Source organism: Phyllobates terribilis, unplaced genomic scaffold (genome assembly GCF_046119375.1).
Source record: "Phyllobates terribilis strain yellow unplaced genomic scaffold, ASM4611937v1 Scaffold_10__3_contigs__length_209671492, whole genome shotgun sequence".
In the NCBI taxonomy this organism is placed as follows: Eukaryota; Metazoa; Chordata; class Amphibia; order Anura; family Dendrobatidae; genus Phyllobates; species Phyllobates terribilis.
The window spans coordinates 160,134,364-160,160,795 of NW_027362770.1; the positions used below are offsets into that span (position 1 = coordinate 160,134,364).

Genomic DNA, 26,432 nt, shown 5'->3' on the forward strand with positions numbered 1-26,432 from the left:
TGTAGCTCATCCTCCCCCCACTCCCAATTCCTCATGCGCAGCTCACCCCCCCCCACTCCCAATTCCCCATGTGCAATTCATGCTCCCCCCACTCTCAATTCCCCATGTGCATCTCATCGTCCCCCCCACTCCCAATTCCCCATGTGCAGCTCACCCCCCCCCACTCCCAATTCCCCACGTCCAGCTCTTCCTCCTCCCACTCCCAATTCCCCACGTGCAGCTCTTCCTCCCCCCACTCCCAATTCCCCACGTGCAACTCATCCTCCCCCACACTCCCAATTCCCAATGAGCAGCTCATCCTCCCCCACACTCCTAATTCCCCATGTGCAGCTCATTCCCCCCCACTCCCAATTCCCCATGTTCAGCTCAGCCCCCCCCACTCCCAATTCCCTGTGTGCAGCTTATCCTCCCACTCCCATTTAATTAATTCTATTTATAAAAAATAAAGTTGTCATACTTACCCCTCATACGATCCCTGCAGCATCCTGGCGCTCCTGCTGCAACAAGGAGATGCACCCCGTCGGGTTCTCCTGCCTTTTGATCAGGTGACGGCGCGTACGTGCTGTCCCCTGACCATAAGTCAGGAGAAGTATGAAGGAGCTGCTGCAGCTGTGTCGCTCCGGTAAGGAACCCATTTCCAAGATGTGCGTTCGGCACTTTATTACAGCATGGGGCCCCGTGAGCAGAAGCACAAGAGGGGGAACCCCGACTGGGCCTGGGGCCCCCCTCTGTACTGCTGCTCATGGGGCCCCATACAGCAGTAAGGGCAGTAATACCCTGATGGTGGCCCTAGCTTTACGTGCATGTGAGAAACAAGTATGTTCCAAACTCTTGCGACTGCAAATGTGCAGATTCCTAACAGCGAAAAGAAAACTGAACAAAATTGGAATTTGACCACTAATTCACAACACACAAAAAAAGGCTAAACTAAACGTGACCGAAAAGAGGATGGCTTTAAAGGGTGACTGCAACTTGGTATTAACTCGTCATGACTGGGCTATTTTCCATTTTTTTGTTTTCATTTTTTCCTCTCCTTCTTCACTTTTTCCGTCCGCATAGGGCTTGTTTTTTGTGGGACTAGTTGTACTTTTGAACGACACCATTCATTCTATCATGTGATGCGCTGGAAAGTGGGAAAAAAATTCAAATGCAATGAAATTGCAAAAAAAAGTGAAATTCCACAATGTTTTTTGAGATTTTTTTATATACCATGTTCACTATACGGTAAAACTGACCTGGCGATATGACTATGGTGTCACCAAACGTGCATAGTTTTTTTTGTTTTATTTAAGTGGTGAACAAAAAATTCGGAAAAATGTAAAAAAAAAAAAAAATTATGCCCGTGTTTCCATTTTCCGAAACCAATAACGCTTTCATTTTTTGGGATATGGGGCTGTTTGAGGGCTTATTTTTTGCGACCTGAGCTGACATTTTCATTGATATTGACATTTTACACATTTCTCTCATTTTATCTCCCCCTCCTCACAATAGAGTTCACGTTGCCAAAGTAACGTGGTGGTTAAACCGTCACTTCCGGTTTCTGCTGCGTTACTATCTAGCCAGCCGGAAGTGAACTCTATGATCTCAAAGCCTTCTCCTCCGGAACCGGAAGTGGTGGAAACAAACCGTTTTCGTCGCTTGCGGAGGTGCGCGCGTGCTCCTGACGTCGTCAGACCGGTGTGAGCGGGACACGGAGCGGATACCGGTGAGGAGGAGGAGGGAGACTTGAGGTTGTTCTCTCCGTGGAAACGCAGCTGCTTCTTATGAGGAGGGGGAGAATTCTGTCCTCCATTATGGCGCCCGGGGCCTGCGGCTTTGTCTCTCGTGCGTTATTCCGGCTTGTGTTCTCTTACAGCCTGGTTATATTACCTTGTGACCTACCATATAGCACCACGTATAGGGGGTAGACATTATGGGATGTATTATCAGGATGTCTTCTGAGATTTGATGAATTCTATTTAAAAAACCCCCACAAAAACCTGATTTACTAATTTGCATATTTTGCAATCAAAGCAATTACATTGTTTAATGCCCCCATTGATTTTACCCCTTAGTGACCAGGCTAAATTATTATTATTATTTTTTTTTTTTAAATCGGACGTGTCACTTTATGGAACGCCTCAACATGTCCCATTGATTTTGAGATTGTTTTTGGTTTCGTGACACATTATACTTTACGATAATGAAACAAAAGAGGGGGAAAAAAAGGTCCGCTCAACATACTCAAGACATCAGGTGCACAGAACAGATGGCAGTGCCGCCTCGGGAGATTATCAGGAAAAAAGCAAGGAGAGATCCAGCACCCAGAAGTCTTCTTTAAAAAAAATTAATAATCCTTTATTGGAAAAAAATATTTTTAAAACATATGCACAAAAGTTCACAACATCCCCACGAGTGGAGATGATATACAGACACGTTTCAGACATTATGGTCCTTAAAGGGAATTTGGCACCCCCCTGGGACCTATTAGATCGCTAATATGGGCATACAGGTTATAGAGATGTGACTTACCTGTATGTCAAATATTAGCGGTCTTGAGGCTGTGAAATTTCTTTTTATTGCATGTGGGTTACGCTGTGTTCCTGTCCAGGCGACGGGAAGAAATCCCGCCTACTTGTTTAATTAAAATATTTCTCCCCTCCCCCTCAGTCACAGTGCCCTGTGACGTGTAGTTCCCGGCCAGATCCCACTCCTGCGCGCTTCACCTGTTATTTCTCTGCCGTCTGTGTACAAGTGTAGAGCAGGGATTTAGTGCGCAGGCACCGAGAAGTCAGAGTGATGCGGGATCCGGCCATGGGAACACAGCGTAACCCACAAGTAATAAAAAGCAGTTTCACAGCCTCAAGACCGCTAATATGGGACATACAGGTAAGTATAGATTCACATTTCTATAACCTGTATGCCCATATTAGCGGTCTGATAACTCCAAAGGGGTGACAGATTCCCTTTAAGGACCATAAGGTCTGAAACACGTCTGTATATCTCCCCTCATGGGGATGTTGTGACTTTTTGTGCATATGTTTTAAAAATATTTTTCCAATAAAGGATTATTGATTTTAAAGAAGACTTCTGGATGCTGGATCTCTCCTTGCTTTTTCCTGACTTTATGATGATGGTAAATTTAGGTTGATATGTTTTGCGTTTATTTATAAAAAAATATCAGATATTTGACAAATGTAAAAATGTTTGCAATTTTCAAACTTTGATTATTATTATTATAGCGCCTTTACATGTGAAAAGGGGTATACATCGCAAAAACAATTACAATAATATTGAACAAAACATGACGGTGACTGGTACAGGAGGAGCGAGGACCCTGCCCGTGAGGGCTCACAATCTACAAGGGATGGGTGAGGATACAGTAGGTGAGGGTAGAGCTGGTCATGCAGCGGTGTGGTGGAGCGAGGGTTACTGCAGGCTGTAGGCTTGTCGGAAGAGGTGGGTCTTCAGGTTCCTTTTGAAGATTTCCACGGTAGGCGAGAGTCTGATATGTTGGGGTAGAGAGTTCCAGAGTAGGGGGGAAGCACGGGAGAAATCTTGTATGCGATTGTGGGTAGGGGTGTAGAGAAGGAGATCTTGTGAGGATCGGCGGTTGCGTGCTGGTTAAGGCCCCGTCACACTTAGCGACGCTGCAACGATCCCGACAACGATACGACCTGTCAGGGATCGTTGCTGCGTCGCTATGTGGTTGCTGGTGAGCTGTCAAACAGGCAGGCTCACCAACGATCAGAGGAGCAGCGACATCGTGGAAAGAATCTTTCCACGATGTCCTGCTCCTGGTTACCAGCCTGCTGAAGCAGGAGCAGACTGGTAACCATGATAAACATCGGGTTACTAGGGGCACACGCGCACCTAGTAACCCGTTGTTTATCATGGTTACCACTCTGCTACTGTGAGTGGGAGGTTACCGCTCACTTTAGCAGGCTCGTAACCATGATAAACATCGGGTTACTAGGGGCACACGCGCACCTAGTAACCCGTTGTTTATCATGGTTACCAGCCTGATCGCTGCTCCCGCTGGTCACACACAGCGATGTGTGCTGACCAGCGGGAGGGCAACGACCAAAAAATGGTCCAGTACACTTTGCAGCGATCAGCGACCTCACAGCAGGGGCCTGATCGCTGCAAAGTGTCACACATAACGACATCGCTGGTGAGGTCGCTGTTGCGTCACCAAAACCGTGACACCGCAGCGATCTCGCTAGCGATCTCTCTATGTGAGACAGGGGCTTAAGTCCCGGGAGACTAGGTCACAGATATATGGAGGAGACAGGTTGTGGATGGCTTTGTATGCCATGTTTAGGGTTTTGAACTGGAGTCTCTGGGCAATGGGGAGCCAGTGAAGGGATTGAGAGAGAGGAGAGGCCGGGGAATAGCTTGTCCCTTTAATACAGCTAGTCATACCACAGAAAAACAATAAATAACATTTCCCTCATGTCTTCTTTACGTCAGCACCATTTATAAAATGTTGTTTTATTTTGTTTTTTTAGAAGGTTTAAAGAATTGCAGGTATTTTTTGATTTTTTTTTTTTTTTTTTTTTCAAGGAAATTTCCAAAACGTTTTTTTTTTTTTTTTTTAGGGATCTGTTCAGTTTTGAAATGACTTTGGGTATCCTATGTATTGGAAATGTCAAAAAGTGATACCATTTTAAAAACCGCACCCCTCAACGTATTAAAAATTGCTTTCAGGTAGTTCATTAACCCTTCAGGTGCTTTTCAGGAATTCATGCCAAGCGGCATGACCGGAATGAAAACGATTATTTTTACCATCTAAATTTTGTTAACTTCTGAACAGGCCGATATAGCCGGCAGACTCTAAGGCCATTATTTTGCCATGGCAACCACCAGGGCCACATGATCAAGATCTCAGCGTGCCAATGGGGTTAAAGAGGGAGCCACCACGCTCTGTTAACGACCCATATACCATAGTCACTATTTCAAGCTGCATTTAAGGGGATAAACGGCCGTAGTCTGTGCCAACACTGATCGTTGCAGCAAGTTGTCTGATAGTGTACAGTTGATAGCTGTTGGATTGTCACCAGTCGGGGGATGCTGGTCTCTTATATCGCAGGTCATTTAAAAGACGTATTGGTGGTCATTAAGCGGTTAAACCTTGTAAATAAGTGCTTTTGGAAATATACTGCTGCCATACATGCCTGTGAGCGGTGCGATCGCTGCTTGCTCAGATGGCATCACGTGACTCTGCAAATAAAAACACAAACCTCCTGTGACGACACCGTTCCAGCTGTGCTGACACTCACTCCCTCGGGACTCACATGAGGCTGTTATATCATGTGAGCCCCTGCGTCCAATCAGTTCTGGTGTCACTGTCCCCACCTTCGGTTGTATAAGTAATCAAGAGGAAGTTAGGGCGGTGGCTGGCCGCTCACTGCCTGTTACTTACACGTCTGAAGGTGGATGCAGTGACACCAGCGCTGATTGGGCGCAGGGCTCACATGATATAACAGCTTCATGTGAGTCCCGAGGGAGTGAGTGTCAGCACAGCTGAAACGGTGCCGTCAGGGGAGGTTTGTGTTTTTATTTTAATGGGGGCAAACGTGGGGAATGACAAGTAGTTGTCAAAGTAGTCGATAACTCCTTTTAAGGCTCCGGAGCTGAAATTTCCCAGCATTCATTGCTCGCTAATTATCTACAGAGCTTGTTATAAAATAAACTCATTGCAGATAAATTGGCCAATGTACAGAGCTAAGGAGAGGTGAGGCTATATGTTTAATGTGGCTTTAAGCTGCGGAGGCAGAAGGATGCCAGAACCTGAAGCATGTGCAATTACATTAGAGACTTAAAGTGGTTGTCCGGTACTTTTAAAAAGATTCCACTGTGTTTTAATGATAAATACAATCTTTCTAATTACCTTGCGCTGCTGATACTGCCTGTGAGCGGCGCTATCGGTGGCCGCTCACAGGCAGCACGTGACCCCACGCTGACGTCACGATAAGTGAGGCGTGACTCAGCGCTGGGGTCCCCGCGGTGGCCGCTGGGTTGTAGGCGGGGTTATTCCCCTGCGTCACACCCAGCATCCACCGCGTGCTTTCCCAATGAATGAGGCAGAGCGCGCGGTGGATGCCGGGTGTGACCCAGGGGAATAACCCCGCCCACAACCCAGCAGCCACCGGTTGAGCGCGGAAGAGGGACCCCCGGCTGAAGCCGCAACTTGTCATGTCAGCGCCGGCTGCAGCCGGGGGTCACGTGCTGCCTGTGAGCAGCCACCGAAGTACCGGACAACCCCTTTAAAGGTGTACCTTACGAATGCAGGTGGTCCATGCAATAGAATAAAATCCTTAATTGTTTTGTGAAGTTCCCATTCCCCACTGTGCCTTGCATCGTCACCCAGCACTGCTTGCCCCTGTATTTAGTACTCGGCTACGTGGTTCAGGTGACAATATTTCAAGGACCCCATATGGACCAGACTGACCTGAGCTTACATTCTCAGAGGCATTTATGAGACTAAGTTTATGTCAGGAGACCCGATGTCAGTCCAGGCACTGCTGTCTGAACCCGGCCCGACACTGGTTCTTAACACTTGTTTGCCGATTATTGGGCTGTGTAAATGGGCCTTATCCCCTTTTCCTGTATATGAAGTTAGAATTGTGGTTGCCGATATCTGATCAAGGCTAAACACACACTGCTTCGAGGTTGTAAAAGCCTAAACATTTTCAGATTTTTTCTCCTTTTGATTCTTAACTTTGTTTAGAGCATTAAAGTGTTTTCCATCTGGTAACTTGGGAGCCCCATGGGATTTTCCAGCTGGTGTCAACTTGCTAACGTTGGTAAGATCATCAGTATGTCACTTGCAGGTAGCACCAGAGCGATGGCACTTACCTGTTTTTTTATACCTCATTTACAAATGTCCTGTGAGACAGAAAAGGTTGGGGCCTCTGCTTTTCAGTTTGCTGTCTTTATCATAGTCCTGTAACCTTATACTATTCCACCCCAGACTTCCCCAGGACTGTTTATGCCCCAGGTTGTTGGTGCTTCTAACTTTATGCCTTAATTTTTTTAACTTTGCTTCTTGAATGGCCTGACTGGCTCCTAAAGTCTGCAATTTGAGCACCCTTACCACATCTAATGATGACCACACTGGTCATAGAGTTCTTCTATGACTTCAGACTAAAAGTTAGGCCAGTGTTCTTCTAGTTGGCATCAACGTACCCCAAGAGGTGCAACCTGTTCAGACGACTTCTAATTCACTCTCATTTCTAGGAAAGCCCTTGTTCCCCTATTTTTGCACTATGTAGAATGGCATACATTGGCTTAAAAAGCAAGATGGCCTTTCTTCATCCCTTGTGCGGCTATTCAATATTACGATCATGTGTGATAAAACTGCGACCTGCAAGCTTGTGTCTTATACATTCTGTAGATTACAGAATTAAGTTCTCATTATGTAGGATCTGTAATTCTACATTGCCTCCTGCACTTGATTGGGGACCTAACTTGATTCTCCACCATTTTTGTATGAGGAGAAGTCAGAAAATATATGGTTTCCTGTTTTCAGCTGGCAGGATACAACTCTGATATCACCTAGTCTGCTCCGGTGATGGGTGTCAAAACTTGAAATCCTTAGGCTACACCAAGTTTATGGGATACTGTGCCATTTCGGTGCTAATTGAAAGTTAACTTCATCTTTTGTAGCTGTATATTTTGGCTTAACTGGATTAGAAAATAATTTCCATTTAATGGATCAATCAGAAAGTTTACTTCCAACTTTATGTAGCTGTTTTCACTCTCTCTACTGTATTGGTTTAGTTTCTTCCTTTACCATTTAGACTAGACCGGTGAAATTTCATAGGATAAAATCTAGCAGGAAACCTTACTTTCTGACTTCCTCTCTAATTTCGGAAGAGCTCTCGCTGTGTCCATGCTTTACCTTATTCGATACTCTGTAAGTGCTGGCAGAAAATAATTGATCTGAAGATGTACTATCCCGTATTTTCATCTTCCTGTACAAGGTATTGCCGTCAATTTTAATGCGGTTAATGAAGTATCATGTTCACCTTTTATGAATTGCGTTAGTCCTGTTTCACTCACCCAGGTCAATCTAGCCTTGGTGTATCCTTTAAGATGTACTTGTATGTTTTCTTTCTGGGGTCAATGTCCTTTTAACCATGAACAGTATATGCAATATGGATACTTTAGGTACTGACTCATCTCAAAAAGTTCTACAATCCCAAACCAGTACCGAATCGAAAACTGAGCAGTCTCGTGTAGATCCGTCTCTACGTCCACCCTCCTTGCCCCTCTGTTCATGATCTGCTCAGCAGCACGTCCTCTGTTGTTGGATCCTTACACTTTATTTTCATTCTTGGGTCTGTGTATTTAGGAAATGTTAATTTTTTCCCTATTTTTGTTCAAATTGTATCCAGATTTCTGTTGTGTTGACTAAAATTACTTGTTTTTCTACAGAATTGTGTGCCGTCTTTCTGCTTACCGAAGATCCTTCAGTCTTCCTCATAGCCACATTCTCAGCCATAAATATACTCCTTCTCGGGACACTCTCGTTTTTTTTCTCCTTACCATGAACCAGCGCAGTAACATGTCGAAGCCCTTTTCTCACTCTTTAGGCAGAGACTTTATGAATGTCGGTTCCGGTCCACAAGGCTCTCGTGGCTTGTCCGGTTCCTCCAAAAACTTGCCATCGATATTTAGTCTTGGTAATCGAGCTCCTCCACCTATGCCTTCTCAACACAGGGGAGAACCCAATCAGGCCAATAAGATCTTGGCCAGCTTTGGTCTGTCCTCTAGGGATTTGGATGAATTAAGTCGCTATCCCGAGGAGAAGATTACTCCTGAAAGTTTGCCGCAGTTAATTCAGCAGATTAAGAGGAGGAGGTCGGAAGACATGTCTATGTTAGGTTACAGAGAGAGGCTTCCTCGAGAGCCTTTGAGAGGGTCTGGCAGTGACTGGAGTGATGACGTTAGACCCTTCAGAAGAGAGAGCTTTGGTGAACGCTCATCTGGCGACCACGTGGTCGATTATGACCACGGGAGCCGATCTCGAGAGCCCACTTTTCGCGAAAGGCTGGATATAGACGACCGCTTAAGAGATCGGGAAAGGTTTAGAGAAGACAGCTTCATGTCTGACGCTCCTTTCCGTAAGCTTAGTAACGACTACGAGCACATGCGCTACAGCCAACCGCAAGAACGATCTGTCTTTGAAAAGGCAAGAGGAATGCCGTCCATTAGAAACGTTGACGATTTCCACGGACTAATGCCGAAAGATTTTCCCCATATCTGTTCTCTCTGTGACATACCAATACATACTAAGAAGGTGAGTTCCTACCTCCATAGCTTATTTGGCCATGAAACCTTGTACTCTTTCATAGAAGTCATGATAAATCCTACGCTTTTGGTTCACTCTGACCTTTTAGAAACATTTAATCAGATTTTTCCACATCTCTTAGCTGAATGTATCTTCTCAAATATTCACACTTGGTCTGTATAATGCATGTGATTATCTGCCAAAATCCAATTTTGTCCCACTACTCTTCCCTTAGTTTGCTTTCATGTAGCATTCCCTCTCGAAACTTATCTATATCGGCCTTGTTCCTAAATATTTTAATCTTGTTGGAGCCCCAATCTCTCCTGGATTTTATACTCTATTCTCATGTAGATGGTTTGGGCTGCAAAAGTCGCAGGAAACTAAAGGGTAGTTCCTATGCAAATCTTTTGGTTCTTCAGCTCCCACTAACCCTTGATCAATGTAATGTGATCAGGGCAAAATCTTAATTGATGGCCTTGACGAAGAACCTTGGTGGATAACTTCCAATATCGACACCTTCCCTCTAATTTATGTGCCAAGTAATGTCTGGTGGGTGGGTGAGCATTATTTGAAGATCCTGTTTTGAGTCCTTGCACTTGGCCATGCCTTTCGCTCTCCCCCCATTACTTCCTTAAACTTATATTATTCCTTATTTTCTGACTACAGTCTCTTGAAATCTGAAACTTGACATTTAACCCAAGAATTCCTTCTCTATTCTCACTCAGTTTCTAAACATTAAAAAAAATGGAAGCCAACTTTTTGCTGGACGGCAAATCTGTTTCACGTGACCACTACGTTCTGCAGTTTTTTTGTTTTTCTCGATGGGCACCAACAATTTCAACATCGTGAGCTTGATAACTTTTCTTTACAGCAGATTATAGACCTCACCAAAGAATATTTTTTTAAGGGAGTAGGGAAGAGCGAAATATTAATTTAGACGATCTGAATTTATTACAGAACCGTATTCCTTTCACTTAGGCTATGTGCCCACGATGCAGAAATGCTGCATATTTTTATGCTTCTCCCTGGCAGGAAAAACGCATGCGGATTGTACATGCGAATTTCCCGCCAGGTAGAAGCGTTTGTCAAGCGTCTTTGCATGCATTTCTGCATGCAGCTTATCAAGCGCTTTTCCAAGCGATTTTAGCATCACTTGGAAAAGTGCTTAACAACTTGTTCACACTATATAAATCCATGCAACCGGCATGGATTTATAGTAGTGTGACCAATTTAGTTAAAAAAAAAAAAAAAAAAAAAAAGAATAAAATGGTAAAAGTTTATACTCGCCTTCCGGTGTCCTCCTGGTGTTCTCTCTGCCGCGTCCGGTGTGTTGGGCGGCTCGCGGTAGTGTGAAGGACCTGCGGTGACGTCATTGAGCCATGTGATGGGTCACATGACTCGGTGACGTCATGGCAGGTCCTTCACAACAGCGGGAGCATTGCAATAGACCAGACGGAGCAGACAAAACACCGGGAGGACATCAGAAGGTGAGTATAAACTTTATTTTTTATTTTAAATTCTTTTTTTTACAGTTTCTATGGTACCCGGTTCTGGATGAGAGTCTCCTCTCCTCCAGACTTGGGTACCATCCGCACATAGAAACGCATAATATCCGTGTGTACAAATGTACTGACACGGATATTATGCGTTTCAATGCAAGTCAATGGCTGCGATTACGCTGCGTGTCTGCAAAATTAATGGACATGCTGCGGATTTTTGAGCGCAGCATAAACGCTGCGGAAAAATCCGCGGCATGGGCATTGACATTGCGGCTTGTCATTGGGGACCATGGGGGGCGGATTACCAAGCGTTTCCCAAGCGTTTACGCTGCGGAAATTCCGCAGCATATACGCTTGTAAAACGGTGGGCACATACCCTTAGACCGGTTTCATGTGTCCATGAACGCCGACCATGCTTTAACTGGGAAAATCAAACCTGACCACTGTGTCTCGACCTGACCTAGCTGCTTCATATATAGATATTACACAGTTAGGGCAGGAGGGCTGCGTCTTCCGATCCGCGCACGATCTGTGCCTGACAAATGTTTAAAAACAGCCGTAAACAAGAAGTATAGAAGAAATCCAGCAGGAGTGAGGACCTTATGATTAGTTTGATATTCGGCTCGTGGACAACTTGCACCCTGACCTCTAAGGCAAAGAACAGAGCTCAGTGATCTTTTGTCCTAATGCCGAGAGGGGTAGGTAGCTAATGTTTTACAGCTAAACACAGGACAGCAATTAGGGGTGGAAGAGGGGATTGGCAGAGACCCATAGATGATTTTGACTATGATTTGGGGGTTGGAATTTAATTTCTAACAGGTAGTACGGGGATCCAGTTGAACTAAATGGCGGTGTGACCAAATGGCTTTTTCCATTTTGGTTTCATGAGTGATACAGAAAGAGTGGGCCAAGTTTTGACGTCCACTCCTCCACTTAGCCTGCAGCTGCCTGATAATGGTTGACATGGAATGAGTGACACCACGGCTGTTTTCTTCCAAAGACAATGTCACACCGACCACAGGCTGAGTATTGCACTGCAGCTCCCATCAGCTTCAACTTCGCTCAGCTGCCATGCCAGACATAACTGGGCAGATGTGATGTTGCTCCTAGAAAATAAGATCCATGTTTTTCTATTCTAGACAACCCCTTTCTCGGGAGGAATAGGCAGCTTTGTCTTGATGGTATCGGACACTTGTAAAACAACATGTGGGCAATAGACTACAGAGAGGAATTTTTTGGCTTTTGCTGTCTTATACGGTTCTGTAATAAAAAGACATAACGTCTCATATCCACTTACTCGTTTTTGTAAGGGAATTATTTCGCCCGGTTTTATAATTTTTGTACTATGATACTAAATATTTCTTTTCTGTAGGGCTGGCATGAGCACGTCAACGGCCCGACTCACAGAAGGCATTGTCTGCTGCTGATCAATGTGTACGTGAAGTATTTTCATTACATTTGTGTTTTGGAATAGAATATGTATTGTCAGGTCTTTACGATTATAGATTGGACTTTATGGACCTGTCTTTTTTTTTTTTTTTTTTTTTTTAGACCACTAAAATACTTTAAAATGCGTTCTCCTTTCTGTAGAAATTATCTTTGTGTTGGACATATTTTTTTTTTTTTCAATGGAGGTGTAGCTAGAAATGGTGATTCACACAGGTGCATGGTCTTTTAAGTTTAGTTTCATTTGTGCTTTTTCTATTTTGCTTTATTTTTTTTTATTCATTTATTTCACACACTGTGCTCCGCATAAGGTCTTAAATTACCTTTTATGGGGCATGTTAACATATTCTTTTTATTGCTGATTTTCCCTGTAACTGGGGCTGCTATATTATCCCCCAGTTACAGGGGAATTTCAGCCTCCTGGCTGCATAGCAAAGCTGACTGTCTCTCCTAGGACCCAGCGGTTACTGCTCCCTCTTTACACCCTGCAATCACTTGTACACTGGGTCCAGAGGAGCATAGTACTGCTTAATCTGTGTACACAAGTGCTGGTTCTGTGCTGTGTATACAGAGATGAGGAAAAATAAACATGATGATATAGATCTCAGCAGCCAAGATCTCAATCTGAGCATGCACTGTCTCCTGTGAAGAATTTTCAATATAATCCCATGTCAATCATTGTGCCCTGTTTGGCGGGGATTATAGAGATCTTCAATGTACAGTGTAATTCGACACTCCTGAGGGGCAGGCAGTGACATACCTCACAGCAGCTGTGAGTTGCACAGGACGACCCCCCTGTGGACCTCAAGCCATGCTGTCCTTTGTGTCAAATTATAATTCAACACAGAGTTATGGGAATATGATACATCACATTGATACACCAAATAGATTTTTGGAAACCCAAGATAATGGGGAATGTCACCCTAGCTTTCTACACAGTCCAGCGTGTAGGAAAAGGGAGATACACGGCACAGCCTTGTGGGGGCCCTTAGGGCTCCGGTGCTTGATATCCACACGTAGCAGGGGCCCAGCTGGGTCCAATAACATTATAACCGGCTCCCTAGGACAGCCCATTACTGATGTATAGCCCGTTTTTAGTTTTTGGGAATTTTCAGCTGAGAAAGGCCAGGGCTTGGGACTTAAGCTCAGCCAGGGGGCAATAAGGGGCGTGACCCTGCAGCTAGAGCCCAGTGTCTTTGTCCCTGGCAGGTTGTGAGGATACATCGTGTGGGCGAAGTCCTGCAACAAAGAGGGCCCCACAAGCCTCCCTTGTGGCAGCCCTCCCCCACAAGCCAGGCCTTTCATTTGACTGGTAATTGACGCTTAAGTTCTGCTTATATCTTTTGTACCACCACTAGTGTGTTTGCATCTCTGACCATTCTGTATGTATATCCCTTATGTATATAGTGTATTGTCTAGTGTGCCTTTATGGCGATTAAATATATAATTTAATCTTGAGTTTCTCTTTTATCTGTATCCACTAATTTTCACGTCTGTTGTTCGGTCCGATGAACACGCTACTAGGCTGGTTTCTAGCCCGATTATAAGTCCGTTATATCTAATAGAAACTGGTGGCAGCTCTCCCAGGCCGACAAGGTTCTGCCTCACTGGAGCTAGTGAAGGAGCCTCTAATCCTTTCAGGGGTGTGAGCGAGTGTGGTGCCACGTCAGTGACTGAGTGGGCCACCTCTTCTCACTCCCTGGTGTCTTCCTGTACCCGTGTGGACAGGGGGTGTCTGTGTAGAACTGTATCAATCTGACATTACGCATCCTAGAGGGGGTGCGGAATGTCACGTTGGTGCAAAGGGCAGATCCGTATCACGTGATCCGTCTGACTGGTGGCGGGGTGTGGATCCATTACAAGTGATGTCAGCGGTGGGATTCTGCAGGGGCTCTCTGCTGCCGTTTCATCACATTGGTGGTTGTGGGATTCTGCGGGGTCTTATATCTCATTCCATACACATATGAAGAAAAAACACCTTCTCTCTCTCGTTCCCCCAGTACTATGGTCTGACTCCCCACACAGCAGGCGTGATGTAATGACCTCATCGCATCTACTGTCTCACATGCTGATTGGTGGAAGGAGCAGCTGGCGGCTCCATCCTCCACCAATGTATTCACCGCTGTCTGCATCCCAGTGGGCAGTGGACTGATGGCTGTCGAGGGCATGATGCGGCTGGTGGGCTGATGTGTCAGACAATCGGATATCTGTCGTGTGCTGGACTAACAGTCAAAAGGCCTGATGTGGCCGTGGTCTATGGGCAGTCTAAAAGTAGTTAAATTAGGACACCGTTTGGAAAAGAGTCCCACACAGGGACTTCCACTGATTCAGAGAATGGGGCTCTGAACTACCTATGTAAATGGAATGATGGCTGCTCTATCCATTGTTTATGGCTCTATCAAAGATGGCCCTTTAATAATTTTTTTTTTCCTTATGAATTTTATATTTCAGTTACTATTTTTCCCCAACATATAGGTAATATAAAATTCATTAACAAAAAACCTTAAAAAAAAAAATGCATATTTGACTAAATTTAGATCACATATGTGAAATTTAATTTTTGATATTTTGTTTTAAATCTAGATATCCAGAGTGGAAAGGACATGGAGGGTAAGTATCCACTCACCCGAGCCATTGTGATGGGTGGCAGTCAGTCTGTGTATTCACGGCGGCCATCAATCCCTCCATCTGTTAGTAATGCCTTCTGGTGGATGCTTTTGGCTTTTTTTCTAATCCTTTTGTATTTTGTTTCTGCAGCAGCTACATAGTGATAACAATATTTGTTTTGCAGTGGGGGGGAATCGGTCATGCTGCGGCAGTCTACAAATCATGCGCCAGGACTTTTGGGACCACCACCCCCGTCGCATTCAATGCTTTCTATGGGAGGTGGACCCGAAGGAAGACGAGGAAACCAAAGGGGTCACTTAGGTGAGTGAGATGTCATTATTGGCAATGACCCTTTTGAATGAGTGCTGTACTGATCGCTGGGGGTCATTATTGTCAATGACCCTTTTGCCCAATTTACTCCTTTTTTTTTTTTTTTTTTTTCTTTCCGTGACCGATATTTTAATGCATTGGGAAAGTTGCAGAAATCCACTTGCTTGACACAGAAACAGGTGAACAAACGAGAAATCCGCTCATGGATGTATCGAAAAAAGACTCCTATTGGCCACGCATGTACTAATGACTTTTTTTTTTTTTGTCTTGTTCACATCCTATTGTATTAGAGACCTTAGATGACTAGACTCTACAATGAGGGCTTCCCATAAAAGGCTTATATAGCATTGTACGCACCAAACACGGTGTGAACAGAGCCCCACTTAAATTTTGGCCCAAGAGGAAAATAAAAGTAAAATGTAATGTTTGGTGTAATTGTGTATTTCAGGAATGGATGATCACGGCCCTGGACCAAGACGTATGCAGAACAGACCGGTATGTACGTCTTCACTTACAGAGGCGGTGTGACATCCCACGGGGACACGTGCACACCGATCCTGGCGGCCGTCGTGCATGTGTCATGCATTGTACCTGCCGGGCACTGGCAATTGTCTCGGCGGCTATCCCACTCGGCGCACAATAGCCTCTCTGCGTCCTATGTTAGAGATGGAGAATGTCGGGACGCGCTGAATGTGTCTGCATTCATTTTTCTCTGTTTCCTCCTCTTCCAGCCGATGACCGGTAGAGTTGTTCATATCATAAACTTTGAGCGAGGGAGGAATCTGAAGAACCAGCTGATGAGGCTGGTCGAGCCGTTTGGAGTCATTACCAACCATCTCATTTTAAATAAAATGAATGAGGTATGTATTAAGAGGGATGGAAAGATAAGTTACAATACTTGTATGTGTAATATATAGTATATGTGTGTATCCATGTAACACCCAGCTGCTAGTGTACTTGGAATAAAAACTAGAGGGCTTATTCTACCCGTATATTCTCTCCCCACACTATAATCCCAGATACACTAAAGCCTCCAAAGCTAAAGGATTTCTTTCTTTATTCTTAAAGGCATTCATTGAAATGTCCAACTCAGAAGATGCAATAGCGGCAGTAGACTATTACAGCACAAACCAAGCTCTCATCCATGGGAATCCTGTTCACGTGCACTTGTCTCAGAAGTATAAACGTATTAAGGTAAGTTCTCAATTGTCTGTAAGAAATTTGTCTTTTCCTTTTTTGGTCTGTGTGTAATAATATATAATATCTTTATTTATATGGCACCAACATATTTCACAGCGCTTTACAATTCAGAGGTTCATATACAACAGTCATAAGTAACATAGTTAAAGATAATACAATAATTTAAATCAATATTCATGATAACCCTGCTCGTAAGAGCTTACAATCTACAATGAGGTGGAGGTGACACAAAGTACAGGGGCTTATTTACAAGGATGGTCCGGCCATCTTGAGGGAATGGGGGATAGTTAAAGGCTGCGTGAGCTCATTATCAGCCAGTTTCTGTAGTGCTTTTGGGTTTGGTGGAGAATTATGTTTGGAGAGATAGTGAGTGGGCTATACAGATGCTTCTCACTAAATTAGAATATCATCAAAAGTTAATTTATTTCAGTTCTTCAATACAAAAAGTGAAACTCCTATATTATATAGAGTCATTATGAACAGTGTGATCTATTTCAGGTGTTTATTTCGGTTATTGTTGATGATTATGGCTTACAGCCAATGAAAACACAAAAGTCATTATCTCAGTAAATTAGAATACTTTATAACTACAGCTTGAAAAATATTTTTAAAATCCGAAATGTTGCCCTACTGAAATGTATGTTCAGTAAATGCCCTCAATACTTGGTCGGGCTCCTTTTGCATCAATGCGGCAATGTGGCATGGAGGCGATCAGCCTGTGGCTGCTGAGGTGTTATGGAAGCCCAGGTGGCTTTGATAGCAGCCTTCAGCTCGTCTGCATTGTTGGGTCTGGGGTCTCTCATCTTCCTCTTGACAATACCCCATAGATTCTCTATAATAGATTCTCTATGGGGTTAAGGTCAGGCGAGTTTGCTGCCAATCAAGCACAGTGATACTGTTGTGTGTAAACCAGGTATTGGTACTTTTGGCCGTGTGGACAGGGGCCAAGTCCTGCTGGAGAATGACATTTCCATCTCCAGAAAGCTTGTCGGCAGAGGGAAGCATGAAGTGCTGTAAAATGTCCTGGTAGACGGCTGCGCTGACTTTGGTCTTGATAAAACACAGTGGACCTCCACCAGCAGATGACATGGCCCCCCAAACCATCACTGATTGTGGAAACTTCACACTAGACCTCAAGCAGCTTGGATTGTGGCCTCTCCACTCTTCCTCCAGACTCTGGGACCTTGATTTCCAAATGAAATGCAAAATTTACTTTCATCTGAAAACACCTTGGACCACTGAGAACAGTCCAGGTCTTTTTCTCCTTGGTCCAGGTAAGACGCTTCTGGCGTTGTCTATTGGTCATGAGTGGCTTGAAACAAGGAATGTGACACTTGTAGCCCATGTCCTGGATACGTCTGTGTGTGGTGGCTCTTGAAGCAATGACTCTAGCTGCAGTCCACTCCTTGTGAATCTCCCCCAAATGTTTGAATGGCCTTTTCTTAACAATCCTTTCAAGGCTGCGGTTATCCCGGTTGCTTGTGCACCTTTTCCTACCACACTTTTACCTTCCACTCAACTCTCCATTAATATGCTTGGATACAGCACTCTGTGAACAGCCAGGTTCTTTAGCAATGACCTTTTGTGGCTTACCCTCCTTGTGGAGTGTGTCAATGACTGCCTTCTGGACATCTGTCAAGTCAGCAGTCTTCCCCATAATTGTGGAGCCTACTGAAACAGACTAAGGGACCTTTTTAAAAGCTTCATAAGCATTTGCAGGTTTTTGTTCTAATTTACTGAGATGACATTTGTGTTTTCATTGGCTGTAAGCCATAATCATCAACATTAACAGAAATAAACCCTTGAAATAGATCACTCTGTGTGTAATGACTCTATATAGTTTAACTTTTTGAATTGTAGAACTGAAATAAATTAAACTTTTTGATATTCTAAGTTTTTCAGAAGCGCCTGTATATAAAAAGGACTTCGATTAGGGAACGTGATAGGCCGCCCTAAACAGATGTGTTTTTAGGGAGCGCCTAAAACTGTGTAAGTTGTGATTAGTCCTAATTTGTTGGTCTAGACCATTCTAACGAATGGGTGCAGCTCGGGAGAAGTCTTGGAGCCGGGAGTGGGAGGTGCGGACTAGTGCAGATGTTAGTCGAAAGTCGCTTGCGGAGCGTAGAGAACGGGTAGGCCGATAAACAGAAATGAGGGAAGAGATGTAGGGGGGTGCCGCACTGTGGAGGGCTTTGTGGGTAAGAACTAGCAGTTTAAATTGGATCCTATAATTCATTGGCAGCCAGTGCAATGACTGGCACAGAGCGGAGGAGTCTGAGTAACGATTAGCCAGATAGATGACCCTGGCTGCAGCATTAAGAATGGACTGGAGAGGGGAAAGTCGAGTGAGGGGGAGGCCAACTAATAGAGAATTACAGTAGTCCAGGCGCGAGTGTATGAGGGTGACAGTGAGGGTTTGTTTCCGTGGTGAGAAAGGGGCGGATTCTAGAGATGTTCTTCAGGTGCAAGCGACAAGAGCGAGAATGAGATTGTATATGGAAGGTTAAGGAAAGATTGGTGTCAAACACAACGCTCAGACAATGTGCCTGCTTGCTCGGCATTATTGTGGTGCCACACACGGAGAGGGAGATGTCAGATTTAGGGAGGTGAGTACACGGCGGAAGCTGAAGACGTTCAGTGTTGGAAAGGTTGAGTTTCAGGTAGAGAGTAGTGATGAGCGAGTATGTTCGCTACTGCTCGGTGCTCGCCCGAGCATCTCACTGCTAGACATGCTCGGCGCTCACCGAGTATTTCCGGTGTTGCTCGGCGGAAGCTCGGGTCTCCTCCCTGCATGTTTGGTGCTCTTTTGAGAGCCAATGAACATGCAGGGATTGTCTGCCACTCACTGTAATGCCGTAGCCATGTTGGTTGTGGCATTACAGTGATTGGCTGGCCGCAGTGTGTCATCAGGTCTATATCAGACCTGGCACCGCCATGCTCGTCGCAGTCACTCCGGAATCAGAAAGTGTAGGGAGAGCTGCTGCAGAGCTAGGGAGAGATTCACTTGTTTCTAGTTAGTGTAGGTATACCAAACTATATTAGAGACACATCCATCTCAACTAACAGTCCTTGTGAGGACTAATCCATCTGCAGAGATATCAGGCAGGCAGTGTATATAGGCAGGCAGGTAGGGTATATAGCAGACTGCAGTGCATATAGCACAAGAGGCTCCATTCCAGTTCTGTCTGCTGATGTTAGATATTTCTATACAAAAGCCCAGGTCTCAGGGGCCAGGAATACTTTTCTTTGGATCTTAATCCTCATTATTTGCTTAAAAAGCAATCCAGAGAACACCGTTTTTCTGCGCCATTTGCTTGTTGGCACTGCAGAATACAGCCAGGTCCTTTCCATATTACAGCGCTAAAAATCCAGCTATTTAAAACTGTTTTCTCTATCATACGGATCACATATACGTTTTCAGAAAATACTGCCATTTCTGGCCTCCATTAAAAATTTGTTGCAGGGTGTCAGTGAAGCAATTGACACCAGATTGCTGTTCAAAATAGTTACCTACAGGCAGGCATTTAAAACTGTGTTTTTCCCCTCACCCATGACAGCACACCCTGCGAGAGAGAGGGATCCACCCCACCAAGGACAGGAAACCGTCTGAAATAAAAGGGCGGTACCTCTCCCTTGCTTCAGTTGGTTTCCTGTTGGTTGATGGGAACCTGTCTGGAAAGAAGAAAACTTACCTGAGTCTGTTCCGGTGTGGAAGAACGGGCACTGGCCTGTGCATCGGGTTCCAGCCTCCAGAAGCGCCGTCCGCAGCTCCCTTGGTTCCTGCGTCCGAGTGGGCGCACGTGGTGAGGCAGGCTCCTGCTTCCCGTAGACTGCTACGCCACCTTCCCCCTGCCGCCTCAGTCGGCCGCGTTCCGGAGCGGCAACTTCCGGGTATGACGCGCGGGGCACTCTGGGAGAGGTGTGCCGGGTGACATCAGGTGGCCGCGCCTGATCCAAGATGGCAGCGCCCTGTAAAACCGCTCCCGGTCCTTTTTTGTTTGTTTGGAGCCTGGGAGGGGGGGAGGGCCCTTGAACCAGAGGAGGTTCTGGATGGCCCTGTATTATGGGGGGGGGGTCATCCTAGGAGCGTGGCTCACGCTTCTGCGAAATGGCTGACCAGGATAGTCAAGAGCAGAAGCTACCCCCCCCCCCCCACCTCAGCAACGGAAGAGGCAGACGGACGTCTCTCACACTTACAGCTGCTCAAGCAATCGCAGTGGCAGCCGCAGGAGCAAGGTATCAAACACCTCTGGACCATCCAGAAAGGGATCAACGCGTGTTCCTCTACAGCATCCAAATCCGGTACCTGTTTGAGACTTTAGGGGTGAGTGATGTTCGTGAATGTCACCTTTTTAGTAAGCCTAAGAAGAGTAGTGCCAAGCAAAAGGATTTGTGCCCTATGCCAAACTTCCCTTCCCATAGACTGGCAAAAACAGCTTTGCCCGAACTGTATTAATAAAACCATAGCAGAAAATTCTCTGGATTTCGCATCCAATCTGAAGTCCATAGTCCACGCCGAGGTTCAGGGGTCCCTGAAGGGGTTGTTTACAGGGAAGAAAAGATCCCATAAAGATGTCTCCTCCAACTCGGATTCCTCCCAGTCCAAGGATCTATGGCTGAGTGATTCATCATCCTCTTCCTCATCGGATAACTGTGGACCCTGCTTCCCCATCGAGGGTACGAACAAACTGGTCAGAGCAGTCAGGTCAACCATGGGTGGGGGAGGAGAAAGCACCCAAATCCCAGAAAGACGTTATGTTTGCAGGCCTTGGAGAAAAATGGAGACTATCCTTTCCGGTAAACACTAAAATTCAGGGCCTCATTGACCGAGAGTGGAAGAAACCAGAGAGATTAGGGGCCTTACCCTCCTTCTCTAAAAGAAGGTACCCCTTTGAGGAGAAGGACTCTGAGCCTGGGGATAAAATCCCCAAAGTTGACGGGGCTGTAGCCAGGTCATCCAAAAAATCTTCCCTACCCTTGGAGGATTCAGGCTTCCTAAGGGATGCTCTTGATAAAAAGGCTGACTACTTTCTACGTCACACTTGGGAAGCTGCTGCAGGAGGCCTGAAGCCTGCGGTAGCTGACACCTGTGTGGCAAGGTCCCTCATGGTATGGCTCCAACAGTTGGAAAACCAACTTAAAGATAAAAAGATCCCTAGGGACAGAATCCTTTCAAATCTGCCCCTAATGCAGGCAGCGTCGGCCTTCCTGGCAGACTCTTCAGCGGACTCTGTTAGACTCTCGGCTAGATGAGCAAATCTAATGCTGCCAGACGGGCCTTATGGCTCAAGGTTTGTCCAGGTGACCTACAATCCAAACATAAATTGTTTCCTCCCTTGTGATGGCAGACTCCTGTTTGGCCAGAAGCTGGATGACCTTTTAGAAAAAGCGGGCGATAGGAACAAAGGGTTCCCAGGATTTTCAGGGGACTCAAAAAGATTTCGTTTTCGGAGGAGAAAATTTAATCAGGGTCGCCCTCCAGGAGAAGATGGGAGTCCAAATCCAAGAAAGAATCAGGCTATATGTTTGGAGGACCGTCCTCCAATACAAAAATATCTCAGTGACGCCAGACCGGAGGTAGGGGGGAGGCTTTCCCACTTTATTCCAGCTTGGGAAGCCATTACATCAAACCCCTGGATTCTGAATATTGTGAGTGGTGGCCTGAAGATACGGTTCAGCCAGATTCCTCGCCGGACATTTATGATTACCCCCAAGAGGAAGGTCCAGGAAGAACAGATAGGTCTGGAGTCAGAAATATTAGGGCTAGTAGAGAAACGGGTCCTTCTCGAAGTTCCAATACCACAAAGGAAGAAGGGATTCTATTCCCCTCTGTTCATGATGAAAAAAAAAAGCCAATGGGTCCTTAAGGATCATCATTATCAACCTCAGGAGTCTAAACCAGTTGATAGAGAACCAGACTTTCAAAATGGAGTCAGTGAGCTCGGCAGTGAAGCTCTTGCACCACAATTGCTTTATGGCAGTAATAGACTTGAAGGACGCATATTATCACGTCCCAATTCATCCAGACTACCAGAAATATCTGAGTAGCCCTGTTCATTCAGAACGAACTGAGGCATTTTCAGTTTACTGCCCTACCCTTCGGCCTCTCCATAGCCCAGAGAATATTCACAAAAAAGTAACAGCCTTTCTACGAATCAAAAACGTAGTGATCGTTCCCTATTTAGACGACTTTTTGGTAATCGGGAAATCAGAAGTCCACTACTCCTGTCAACTTCTAGAAGTCACAACGGTGTTGCAACAGCTAGGATGCATGGTAAATACCCAAAAGTCAAAATTAACCCCCTCAAGGACTCAAATCTTCCTTGGTCTAATCCTGGATTCTCGTCTCCAAGCCTGCTTCCTCCCAGAAGACGAAGTCCGCAAAGTAATCAATTTAGTCTTGAAAGCCATGCGGTCTCCAGTGATGTCCCTCCTGGGCTCCATGACGGCCTGTCTCCCAGCAATCAGATGGGCTCAAGGGCATATGAGACGTCTTCAGTGGGAGGTCCTGTCAGCGCAGAGGTCCTTCAACAGGCATTTAGAAAGGAAGTTCTCTCCCTAGAAGCTGTAGATTCTCTTTCATGGTGGGCTGACGGAAAATCTCACCTAAGGCGTACAGTGGTCCAGACCAGTAGATCGGGTGATTACAGCCGATGCGAGCGGCTCTGGATGGGGGGGTCATCTAGCAGAACTCTCAGTACAGGTTCACTGGGCATACCACGAGATGGGGGCATCCTCAAACTTAAAAGAACTTTGGGCAGTGGAGAAATCCCTGATAGGCTTCCTTCCTCACATTCAGGGTCACCACGTCCAGGTCAGGTCCGACAACCGGACAACAGTAGCCTTTGTAAATCACCAGGGGGGAACAAGGTCGCGCTCCCTGATAGCTGTGGCAGACAGAATCCTGCATATGGAAGAGCAACACCTCCCATCCCTCAGTGCCCTTCACATAAGGGGGGTGGAAAACGTAAGGGCAGATTTTCTCAGCTGCCACACCCTAAAACAGGGGAAGTGGAGCTTAAACCCGGGGGTCTTTCGACAGATTGTCCAGTTATGGGGACAACCAGACATAGATCTGTTTGCCGCAAGAGCAAACAGGAAGGTAGACAGATTCTGTTCCTTAAATCCAGCAGAAAATCCCCATGCTGTAGATGCCCTCCAGATTCCTTGGAAGTTCAGGACTGCCTATGCCTTTCCCCCGTTAGTAATGGTTCCAGCAGTGGTGAGGAAGATTCCGGATGATGGCGCAAGGGTAATTCTTATAGCCCCTTTTTGGCCCAAGAGGCTTTGGTTCTTCCTGCTTCGACTAATGTCGGTTTCAGATCCCTGGGTTCTACCAGAGAGGCCGGACCTTCTCATTCAGGGACCAGTATTCCACGCCCAAGCCAGAGGTTTCCATCTTGCGGCGTGGAATTTGAGAGGTCACTACTAAGTAACAAGGGGTTTTCACCAGGGTTAGTCTCTACTCTGCTGGGTAGTAGGAAACCAGTAACGGCTAAAATTTATGACCGAGTCTGGGGGAAGTTCCTAGAATTTATAGATGCCCCGTTATCAGACAAGCCTCCAATCAAAGGAATCCTGGAGTTTCTGCAAAAGGGGCGTGATCTAGGTTTAGCCACGCGGACTCTTAAGGTTCAGGCGTCGGCCTTGGGGGCACTCTATAATTGTAACTTGGCTGGGAACAGGTGGGTCTCTAGATTTATCAAGTCCTGTGCCAGAGCCAGGCCGGTTCGGTCCCTTAGAGTTCCTTCCTGGGATCTGAATTTGGTCTTGAACACACTTACCAGTGACCCGTTCGAGCCCCTACAGGACGTCTCTCCAAAGATCCTCACCCTTAAGTCCATCCTCTTAGTGGCCTTAACTTCAGCCCATAGGGTGGGTGACCTTCAGGCCCTTTCGGTTGATCCTCTGTGCACTCAAATTTATGGTGATGGTCACCTTACGTCCAGATCCAGCTCATCTTCCCAAAGTGGTATCTAGATTCCACTGTAACCAGGAGATTGTACTACCCTCGTTTTGCAGAAATTCGAAAAACCCCAGGGAAGTTAGATTCCATAACCTAGATGTTAGAAGATCCCTACTGCAGTACATTAACATGACTAGTGTATGGAGGAAGGACCATTCCTTGTTCCTGGCCTTTCAGGGGAGTAGGAAAGGTCACGGGGTGTCCAAGGGTTCCATTTCTAGGTGGCTTAGGGAGGCCATTTGTTTAGCATATACGTCCACAGGAGTTCCGGCCCCAGACAATGTCAAGGCTCATTCCACCAGAGCCGTAGCAACCTCCTGGGCGGAGAGGGCAGAAGTCTCAATCGATCAGATATGTAGAGCTGCTACTTGGTCTACACCATCCACCTTCTATAAACACTATCGGTTGGATCTGTCCTCCTCTGACCTTACCTTTGGGAGAAGGCGGTTGTCCCTCCCTAGGGTGCTCATAATTCTCCAAAATTCTCTCAAGGTGTGCTGTCATGGGTGAGTGGAAAACACCAAGGTTACTTACCGGTAGCCGGTTTTTCCTGAACCCATGACAGCACTCGTAGTCGTTCTCCCCCCCCCCCCCCCTTTTTCCCCCTGGTTTTTCTGTTTCTCACACCCTGGTGGGCACTGTTTGGGGTGTTATATTTAATGTAGGTGTTGGTTATTTGTCTAACCTTTTTGGGAGGTCCTCTTGATGCTCTGTAAACAACTGAAGCGAGTGAGAGGTACTGCCCTTTTATTTCGGACGGTTTCCTTGGTGGGGTGGATCCCTCTCTCTCTCAAGGTGTGCTGTCATGGGTTAAGGAAAAACCGGCTACCTACAGGTCAGGTATTTAAAACTGTGGTTTGTCCGTCACACGGATCACATATAAGTTTGCTCCAAATTCAGTCTTTTGTTGTGAGCGTCGAATATATTGTCCTCCATTTCAAATGGGCAAGGCATGTGGCAAGGGATGGGGAACTGGACGGTGGTGATGGTGCATGCCGAGGCCGTGGGCAAGCTGAAATTGTGCCACAACAAGCACCCACATCTTCTCGCTCGACCTTCCTGTCCCAATTAATAGGGGACCGCAGAACACCATTATTGAACACAGAGCAGTGTCAAAAGGTTATTGGTTGGATAGCAGATAATGCTTCCAGTCACTTCGCCACCACCACCCTGTCTTCCACACGGTCAAGTCTCAGTAGCTGTGAGTCTGGACCCCATATTCCTCACTCTGAACCTCCTTTCCACCACCATGCCGAGTACCCAGAGACAACTGACCCCACACTTGGACAGTCCGAAGAGCTGTTTACTTTCCAATTTATAGATTCGGGTCTCTCTCCCGGTCCACTTGAAGCGGGGCAAGAGGAGATCTCATGTAGCGATGCCCAAATATTTGAGCAGCCACAGTCACACAAAGGCAACAGTGGGAAAGTGTCACAAGATGTGGACGATGACGAGACACAATTGCCAGAAAGTCAGGAGGAGGACCAGAGTGCGGAAGTGGAAGACGAGGTGGTGGATGATATAGTAACTGACCCAACCTGGCAGAAGGACATGGAGAGTGAGAACAGCAGAGCACCCCAGCGGGCAGGAAGAAGCAGTGTGATGGCCGCAGAAAGAAGGCAGGCAACCGTTCCCTGTATCACCAACACGAAGGAAGTTGACAGTACAACTGTTGGGTTCTTCCCGAGTCTGGTTGTTTTTTAAAGACTCTGCTGATAACCCCAAAAAGGCCATTTGCACCACCTGCCAGGCCAGGATCAGCAGGGGTGGCAAAACGACCAGCCTGACCACCACCAGCATGATCAGGCACATGGCAGCAAAGCACCCGACTTTGTGGGCCGAACCCAGGGTCCAGGAAAAGTGTCTGCGGGTGGCTCCATTGCTTCTTCCGCTGTTGTGCATGCAAGCCAATCCCCTGTCCATGTTGCATGCGAAGATGCCTCCTGCCCTGCACCTGTCATTGCACACTCTCAAGTAGCAGCATCAGGAAGCACGTCCATGTCCTTGTCTCAGCGCAGCATTCAGTTGTCCATACCCCAGTCTTTGGAACGCAAGCGCAAATACGCAGCCAACGCCCCACAGGTCACAGTACTAAATTCCCACATTT

General features: G+C 46.1%; 1 protein-coding gene across 2 annotated transcripts in view; it reads left to right on the forward strand.

Annotated features, from left to right (window-relative positions):
* Positions 1-1,546: 1,546 nt before the first annotated feature.
* LOC141164591 (matrin-3-like) overlaps positions 1,547-26,432 on the forward strand; it is a 38,975-nt gene continuing 14,089 nt past the window's right edge. The window contains exons 1-8 of one of the 2 annotated variants that reach the window (XM_073650004.1): positions 1,547-1,705; positions 8,422-9,286; positions 12,149-12,210; positions 14,806-14,832; positions 15,014-15,150; positions 15,608-15,654; positions 15,891-16,019; positions 16,228-16,353. In XM_073650004.1, coding sequence (XP_073506105.1) covers positions 8,534-9,286; positions 12,149-12,210; positions 14,806-14,832; positions 15,014-15,150; positions 15,608-15,654; positions 15,891-16,019; positions 16,228-16,353 — 1,281 coding nt within the window. In that variant the 5' untranslated portion in view covers positions 1,547-1,705; positions 8,422-8,533. The remainder of the gene's footprint in view (positions 1,706-8,421; positions 9,287-12,148; positions 12,211-14,805; positions 14,833-15,013; positions 15,151-15,607; positions 15,655-15,890; positions 16,020-16,227; positions 16,354-26,432) is intronic. The other variant, XM_073650005.1, reaches the window with a different exon arrangement.